This window comes from Narcine bancroftii, chromosome 1 (genome assembly GCF_036971445.1).
Source record: "Narcine bancroftii isolate sNarBan1 chromosome 1, sNarBan1.hap1, whole genome shotgun sequence".
Classification (NCBI taxonomy): Eukaryota; Metazoa; Chordata; class Chondrichthyes; order Torpediniformes; family Narcinidae; genus Narcine; species Narcine bancroftii.
The window spans coordinates 210,509,954-210,519,502 of NC_091469.1; the positions used below are offsets into that span (position 1 = coordinate 210,509,954).

The 9,549-nt window shown below is 40.8% G+C and overlaps 1 protein-coding gene across 1 annotated transcript in view; it reads left to right on the forward strand.

Annotated features, from left to right (window-relative positions):
• Window positions 1-9,549, forward strand: part of LOC138738842 (dmX-like protein 1) — a 197,075-nt gene that overhangs the window by 96,713 nt on the left and 90,813 nt on the right. Inside the window, 6 exon segments of the mRNA XM_069889924.1 lie at window positions 5,747-6,744; window positions 6,746-6,791; window positions 6,794-6,841; window positions 6,844-7,065; window positions 7,068-7,186; window positions 7,189-7,459. Of these exon segments, the coding sequence (XP_069746025.1) occupies window positions 5,747-6,744; window positions 6,746-6,791; window positions 6,794-6,841; window positions 6,844-7,065; window positions 7,068-7,186; window positions 7,189-7,459 (1,704 nt within the window).

Genomic DNA, 9,549 nt, shown 5'->3' on the forward strand with positions numbered 1-9,549 from the left:
ACCTGCTGCCCAATATCTTATCACCTTTTGCCCTCCGCCTTCTCCTATCCCCCCCCCCCCCCAAACTTCCAGGCTCTTTCCTCTTTTTTTGATAAACTTGACATCACCTTTCCTACTTTATTCGATAAAGGGTCACAATCGAATGCATTGAGTGATCACTTCTGTTCATGGATGGTGCCTGACCTGACCCACTGGTCCTTCCAGTGTTTGTTTATTCACTCAAGATTCCAGCATCAGTAATTTTATTCAGTTCTTCGACTACAGGAGTTGTGCCATTGGACTTGCAAAGTTACTGATGTGGCATTGTTTAAAAAGGTGTAAAAGATGAATAGGATTCCAGGCTCATTCAAAATAAATTACAGATAAAAATATAGGATACCTGATTCTATTGCCTGAGGCACAGAATTTCAGAATCAGAATGTCTTTCTCAATGCAAGTACATTTCCACCTCATAAACTGGAGTGCTGTGAAGATTTATGCTCACCACAATGTGTTTAAAATATGAATAGGACACATAGGAGAAACATGAATGCAGAGGAAATAGTAGTAAGAGCAGGCCATTCAGTGTTTTGAGCTTGCTCTGCCATTCAGTACCTCATAGAGTACCTCCTCTAATCTCGTGAAACTTTTTGAGTCAAAATGATTTGAAAGAATGTTGCCAGGCCCACATCTCCTTCCAGCCTTCTGCCGATCTTTATATTTCCAACTGCCACCGAAACTTCAACCTTTTTGACTTGACCACTTCCTTCACTTATTCTAATCTCACCCCCCTTGGAACGCTCTGCCTTCCACTGTCCATGCACCAATCTCACCCTCACTATTAAACCTGCAATCGAGGCTGTCACAGTTGTTCTCTGGCATACTGACCTCTACCTTACTGAAGCAAGATGACAGCCCTCAGACATTTCCTGTTACTTATGCCCCACCAAAAATAGCAAACCATTATCTCATGCACTAACTCTGACATCATCACTTTTGGTCATCTCGGTTCCACGGCCTCTAACCTGAATGTTTGCCATCTCTGCACTGTCCGCTTCTACCTCCTACCCCAGATCCACAGCCCAATTGTCCCACTAGACCCTTTGTTTCCACATGCTCTTGCCCTACTGAACTGATATTTGCTGTCCTCGTCTTTGTCCCCCATGGTGCGGTCCCTCCTTACCTACAGCCACAATACCTCCATCACTCAACAACTTCCAGTTCCCTGAACTCGACCACCTTATCTTTACCATGGATGTCAAATCTCTAGGCACCTCCATCCCCCACACCAAAGTCATCAAAACACTTTGTTTCTTCCTCAACAACAGACCCAACCTGTCCCCTTCCACCATCTTCAACTTTTTTAACCTCCTCTGGCTGGTAGAATTTGTTCTCATCCTCAGTAACTTTTCCTTTCATTTGTCTCACTTTCTCCAAGTCAAAGGGGTAGCCATGGGTGCCCACATTGGGACCCAGCTATGTCTGCCTTTTTGTCGGCTTTATGGAGCAATCCATGCTACAAGCCTACACAAGCAAGGCTCCTCAACTCTTTCTCCGCTACATTTACGACTACATTTGTGCTGCCTCACGGACCCATGGTGACCTCATCAACCTTATCCACTTTGCTGCCAACTTCCACCCTAACCGCAGATCGATTTGGTCCTTCTCTAGCAACACTCTCTTTTATCATTCTCTCTCTGTCTCTATTTCAGGAGACAAACTGTTGACAGGCATTTTCTACAAACCCATTAGCCCCCATTGTTACCTTGACCACACCTTTTTACACCCTGTCCCCAGTAAGGATTCTCTTTCTTTCTTGCAATTCCTCTGTCTCCATTCCTTCTGCTCCCAAGATGAGGTATTCCATGCCAGATCATCCGATTTGTCCTCCTTCAAAACAAAATGTGGCACTACATCAAATCTGCCCTCACCTGTATTGCCTCCATTTATCACTCATCTCTCCTGGCCGCTATGCCCCCAGATGCCACAGGAACCAGGTGCCCCTTGTCAACCTCTGCACTAGCCTCTGTATCCAACCAATTATCCTCTGCAATTTCCTCCACCAACAACATGATCCCACCATCAGACCTATCTTCCCCTCTCCACCTTCTGCAGGGACTGCTCCCTCCATGACTCCTTCGTCCATTCATCCCTTCCCACCAATCGGCCCCTGGTTCCTACCCCTGTGACCATAAGAAATGCTACATTTGTGTCCACACCACCTCCCTCACCACTATTTGGGGTCCCAAACAGCCCTTCCAAATGAAGCAATGCTTGTGAATCTCCAAGGGTAATCTACTACATCCAGTGCTCCTGTTGTGGCCTCCTCTATATCAGAAAGACTGAGTGCAAACTGTGGTGGTGGTGGTGGGGTGGGGGGGGGTTGCTTTACCTTCTCTCCCTCTACTGTAATAGAGGGATCTCCCTATGGCAACCCATATCTGTCCATGCACTGACAAATTACAAATTTGAGGAACAACACCTCATACTCCTGGGCACCTTTGAACCAGATGGCATTAACATCAACATCTCAAGTTTCTGTTAGGCAACACCACCCCCCAGCCCTGTCTCTGTCTTTATCCCTCTCCCTTTGTCCAGTTCCTCACCCTCACCCTATCTTTGTCACCTTTCCTCCAGCTCGACATTGACAGAACTACCCCAATCAGTTCTGTTTTTTCTCTCCAGCCCTTTTATTCAGGCCCACTAAAGGCCTCTTGGCTGTTAGCCAGTGCTCCTCTCTGCCCTTTCTTCCCTCTTTTTATTTGGGCATCTATCTGCTTTTTGCTCATACGAAGGCTCAGACCTGAAATGTTGGATATATATCTTTGCCTCCTCTAGATGATGCAAGGCCTGATGAGTTTCTCCAGCACTTTTGTGTATCTGCAGACTTTTATTTGTTTAAGGAGGCTGAGGTTATTTTCTTTGGAACAAAAAGCATTGGCATTTAATTGGGTGCATTAGGTTAAGAAAGACATAGGTCCTTTGTTTTTTTCTTTTCTATTTTCCTAGCAGCAAGATCAATGAGGGGACATGGAGTCGTTAAAATTTAGATTACAAAGGGTAGAGAAAAATTATCTCACTTAATGAATAGTTGGGGTCTGGAATTTGATACCTGACAGAGCAGAGGTGGCAGAGTCCCTCATCACAATTAGAGAATACCAAGATGCCCCTTACGAATGCAAATTTCAGGCTTTGGACCAAATAGGATTAACCATTTTCATTTTTGGCTGACATTGAAGGGCATGAAAGGATTGAATGGCTTCCTTCCATAAAATTCTGATTTACAAACCGGCCCTTTTACTCATCAATAACTCGTATTCTTGGCTGATATAGATATTCCAGAAATACACTTGAAAATGGCGCCGTCAACTAGACTATGAAAGTATTTCTGAAAATGTTTTGGAACCAATATTTTTGGTTAAATCTCCGACCTGGAGTTTTTTGTTTTTGTGCAAGTGAATAGACTATTAAACTTCGTAAAGAGCTTCCATTTCTGAATTTGATTGTTTTCATGCTCCTGATGAGGGTCTGATAAATAAACCCATTCTTGATTGTCAAGTCAAGAGCTTCACCGGAAAATGTGAAAAGGACCTTGACCAATTCTAATTTCATTCATTTTGCCCTTGCCCACTTTATTCTTGATCAGCAACACCAAAGTTAATGGTAGAGATCGCATTTCTTTCTAAAATGTTATTAACTGTGTCATCAAGGCAAAAGTACAGGCAACTGCAATGTTAGTCATTTGGAGAACAGAAATTCATTCATACAAAATTCAAAAATTAAACAAGTACTCTGTATCTCAAAATTAAAAAGAAAACAGATTTTATCTCATTTTTCCCCAAGTTTAATTTTGATTTAGTGCATCAAGTTCATTTCCGTCCTTTTCAAGAATTTTTGATATTATTTGCCAAGATGTCCAATACAGTGTTACCAAGTTAAGTGCACGTTGTAAACCTAAGTAATCACTTATTTGTGAGTTGTATCATTAAATGATCTTATCCACATTTGATGCACATTTTAAAGGATGTGCCTATTCAAACAGAAGGCTGGAAGATTATATGCACATACAGTCACTGCTCCAAAATCTGCTGCTGGCCACTTAAATTATTTAGTTTAGAACTTTTTCTTTCTCTTTGGCTTGGCTTCGTGGACGAAGATTTATGGAGGGGGTAAAAGTCCACGTCAGCTGCAGGCTCGTTTGTGACTGACAAGTCCGATGCGGGACAGGCAGACACGGTTGCAGCGGCTGCAGGGGAAAATTGGTTGGTTGGGGTTGGGTGTTGGGTTTTTCCTCCTTTGCCTTTTGTCAGTGAGGTGGGCTCTGCGGTCTTCTTCAAAGGAGGTTGCTGCCCGCCAAACTGTGAGGCGCCAAGATGCACGGTTTGAGGCGATATCAGCCCACTGGCGGTGGTCAATGTGGCAGGCACCAAGAGATTTCTTTAGGCAGTCCTTGTACCTTTTCTTTGGTGCACCTCTGTCACGGTGGCCAGTGGAGAGCTCGCCATATAACACGATCTTGGGAAGGCGACTAGAGTTGCATTAATTATCATTACTATTTGGAGAAAAACTTGCATAAGAATGTACAGTAAAATCCCCATTATCCAGCCTGGGGGCGGTCTCCCTGTTTTCTGGTGGCCTGTATGAATCTGATGCTTCCCCAGAGTCTGCAACTACTCGTGGCTACTGTCAATCATAGGCACCACCATCTTGGGTGCAGAAACCGGACTCGCAGTATTTTTAAATAAAACCATTGTCAGCTCCATTTGCAGGTCATTCAAAGGCTGTCCGGAGCCGATGGTAGTCAAACTGGATAGTTGGACACTGCTGGATCACTGTGTCTCCACTCCCCGCTCTTTAAGGATCCCCACCAGCCATAGTGCTGCCATTATAGCAGCTCTGGCAATGCTGCCATTTTGAATCATAGTAAAATCCCCATTACAGAATCCCAATTACAGATAAAGCCTTACAAATATACTTAATACTAATAAGAAATAAAGGGGGATGGGGAGAGACCCTGAGAGAATTGCTGCCACAGTGAGTACCATTGGCAGCTCTTCATCCTGGGCACAGGCATTTCATTCCAATACAACTGCTGCAAGCAGGAAACGACTGGGGCGCTCCACTGACTGAATGTTTTCTCCCATCTTCACCAAGGCAACCTGACACACCTCCACACACGTGGCAACAGCAAAAAGAATGCACAAGCATTGAGGGGCATTGCTAGTTCAGTGGGGCAAATCTGCACAAGTCCAATGAAGTCTGAGTTCTCTACCCCCACCCCCCACGGGGTCCATCTGCCTAGTCTTAACTGTTCAATCTATTTATTTATTTTTGCCAGCCATTTCAGTTTCCAGTAGATTGAATTGTGGATTATAGGGATTTTACTCTATCCCCCTGAAACCTGAGATTCTGCAGGAAATTAGGTTTCGTGTTATCGAAAATCTGATACTGATAGTTTAATAGGAACAGAGCTTCTCTGTAACATGCAAGTCCTTGTGGATAAATGTGAAAACGTTATTTGCTCAAAAGAAATACTATTGCCTCCTTGCTACATTCCTTTGGTTAGCACAGCTTCAGTAAAGCTAAAGTACTCAAGCAGGTTCCATGCATATTTATATATAATTGTACAGAAAATCAGTAAGTTTAATATTTTTTGAGGTATATTCTGATGAAATCTAAGTGGAGCAGTTATGTGTAACTTAATTAAAGCCAATGTTTGTTTACTTTATTAATATTTTCATGAACTTTTCGTTCTCTATAATTGCAGGGCACCTGAGTTCATCATCAGTTCATCCAGCATGTCTTGCTCCATATCTTCTGGCAACTTCCTGTACAGATGGAAAAGTTAGATTTTGGTGCTGTAGGGTGTCAACTCATCAGATGTCTTCTGCAGCTGGTGATGGTGTGGAAAATGATCTAATCTATTCTTGGGAAGAATGGACTCTGCTAATTGAGGAAGGATGTCAGAACAACAGTGCAGTTAGTGTACCAGGAAGGCCTGTGGATGTAAGCTGTTCATGTACAAGCCGGCTAGCTGTAGCTTATAAAAAGACCATACCGGTTGATGAGCATTCCAGTAAATACTTCACCATGCATGTGGGCATATTTGAATGTGAATCAACTGGAGCCTCTCAATGGATTCATGAACAAACAATCCACTTGGATGACTTTAATCACACTGGTGCAATGTTGGACCCAAGAATAAGCATAGATAGTAACCTTGTGCTTCATAATAAGTATCATTTGCATTTGACCAGTGATTATCAAATGACTTTTGATGCAAAACCTTTGGTTCACTTAGATTGGGTCTCCAAGGAGGATGGATCACATATACTAACTATAGGAATTGGATCCAAACTTCTTATGTACGGGCAAGTTTCTGGAATAATACAAACTCAGACAAAAAAAGAAGCAGCAGTTTTTTCTTTGTCATTATGGGATAGTGCTAAAGAAGTATCTCAATCCAGATGGGTGCTTCTCAGAAGTTTGGATTTGGTTTCCTCAGTGGATGGATCATTGTCCCTGCCAGTTTTTCTCTCTTGGGTCCGTGATGGTATATTGGTTGTGGGTATGGATTGTGAAATGCATATTTACTCTCAATGGCAACCTCCTGGCAAAATGGATCAAATGATTACAGAAACTGAAAGCGCCAGCATTCCTTCAGTGGTGAGTCTGGCAAAGTGTGCCAGTACAAATGGATCCAACCCATTTCTATACAGAAGAAGCCTGGCAAGGTCAATGACAGGGCTAGCTCAAAGATTTTGGTGGCAGAAAGGTTCCATTTCATTGGAATATTGAAATGGAAGACTCTGGTCTTTTGAAGCATCTCATGATTTATCTCCCACTCTGCCACAATACCATCCTTGCAGCTATTGGAGTTAATGGACTTGGGTAAAATTAGGCGGGCTAAAGCCATATTGTCTCATTTAGTTAAATGTATTGCAGGAGAAGTAATCATTCTTGGCGAGACTGAAACAAGTCATGAACGGCGACTCAAATCTTTGACAATTAGTGCAAGTGGCAGCACTGCAAGAGATCCTTTGATCTCAAATAAAGGTGAAATTCCTGACTACACAGAAATAGACTCATCCCTCCACTTCCTTTATGTGCACTTTTAGCCGCTGATGAAGACCTTTCTCATACTACTTTTGAAAGCCAAGCAAGCGTGCAAATTTTGCCAAGAAAGATGAAAGGCATTCAACAGGAAACAACTATGATGAACTTTTTGCAATGTCAAATATTAGTGCAGATGATCTCAACAGTTTTGATGTTGATGAAGGCAATAATCAAAAGGTTATTGACCTTTCCCAGTACAGTCTTACCTACTTCGGACCTGAGCATGCTCGAGTACTATCAAGCCATTTGCTTCATTCCAGTCTGCCTGGTCTTACCAGTATGGAACAAATGTTCTTGATGGCTCTAGCAGATACTGTGGCCACCATCACCACTGATATAGGAGAAAGCAGAGAGAGAACTCAAGGTAAGGTGTTAGCTTTATTTCAATTTAAAACCTCTGAATAATAGGATTCATTACTTACGTTTAGAATGCTTGAAGCTGGTCAATTTTAGTATGTATACTTCTGTTATAATTTTCTTAATTTACTTGGTAGCCTTCTGATGAATGTGTTTTAATTCCATAATGTACTGCTATAGTTCTTGTGCCAAGACAAGCAGCTGCACATTTCCAGGGGGTTATAACATTGCAGATTGAGAACTAGTGTGTATGTGTGTGTGTATATATATATATATATATATATATATATATAAAAAAACAGATTATTGGCCAAATTATGGATCCAAGATGATTTGTCAAGGTTTATATGATAGTTGTCTATTTTACCAACCTGTTCTGTGGGGCATCATGAATGCCTCGACTTTGGTGGGAGAAGGCTAAATACAATATATCATTTAAATAATCAAAATAAAGTAAGTATATTTACAACCGTCTCTCTATATTAAGTAAAATGTTTAGCCTCTGAATTTTGTATTCCAATCATGCCATTGTTTTTCATTTAAAACAAAATGTCCTTGTATTTTTGGGCAATAGGCTGTCCCACATTACTGAATATTTAAACTAATTCAGGTACATCACAATAGTATAAGGTACAAATCATACCCATTCAAGGATGTGTTTTGAGTAATAATACTCTTTCAATAAAAGATGTGAGAAATCTGTTTTTGACTGAAATCGTATTACATTTACATACAATTTGGTTTCATTTAATTCACTATTAGACTCTTCATTCTATTTGCAGCATGTAATGAAGATCTAGTTATCTGTGGATTGATTTAAGAGGTATTAAGAAATAGGGTAAAAGGAGCTGGGGAGTGGGCAAGAGTTCATTTGTCACTTTCTCATGCACAGTCCACTAGTGATTTGATTGAAGATATTATGAGGAACTTCTGCATCCACGAATTGGAAATGTTCCTTCAATGGCAGTTGGTGCTCAGTCATTGGTTAATTTTTGAATCTGGGCCAGCAAAATGTAGTTAGTAAGGGAAAATAGGGTCTCAAATCAGCAATATTCTCATTGATGGATACGAGTGTGAGAAATTAAATAGTGTCCACACATTCACGTTTTTAATGCTTTGTATACACTCATTTGAGTGTATTCATCATTAATAATCTTGAACCATGTATACAATAAACACCAGTCTTTTAATTCTTATTACAAATTAAACTGAAAGCAAGCCAAGACAAAACAGTTAACTGCTTGGAGAATACAATTTTGAAATTATATGCAATTCAGAACCAAAATAAATGAAGAATTGGAAATGTTTAAAATGATACTTATTGCTATATATATTAATTATAAAATAATATTCATTAAATGTATTCTCAGGATAGTGGACCTACAATTAAAATTACCATAGAACAATACTTTGATTATGTGACAGCCAGACAATAAATCTTTTCTGCTATCCAGTGTCCGTGCCAAATGACATTACTTACTGGAGAAGTTGACTGAAAACAGACATTCACTAATGGGATGAGGAACTGACTTGATCACTGAATGTTGGAAGTTTGGTCATTTGTTCAATGAGCACTCTTCCATTGAACTATCCATCTTCTAACCTGAAATATTGGAATTGTTAAGAGCCCAGAGGACCCCCAAACCCCAACAGTAATAGATATTCACCAAGACAAATGGTTACTTCAACAAAAGTATCTTTTAATCATCTTAAGTTAAAGTTTGATTATATTTTCATGTTTTATCACTATTAACTTACTTAACCTAGCTTAACCCCCCCCCCCTTATAATTCTAAGCGCACATGTATGTAATGTGAGTGTAAGTTCAGAAGAGTTCTTTGGTTCACAGTCCAATCTCACTTCTCATTCCTCCAAGTTCACTGGCTGTAGGCAATTCTTACACTGTGCACAGAATTTAACATTTATAAAGTTCACCAGGCTTTGGTGCTTGAAAGATAAATGGTTACCGCTCAGGAACGTTCCTTGTAGGTTTTCAAAAAGATATTTGCTGTTTCAGAACATCCACAACTGATGTACTTCCATCAGCCACTTCAGAGTCTTGCTGACAAAACTTGCCCCTTCAGAGTTCTCCAGATGA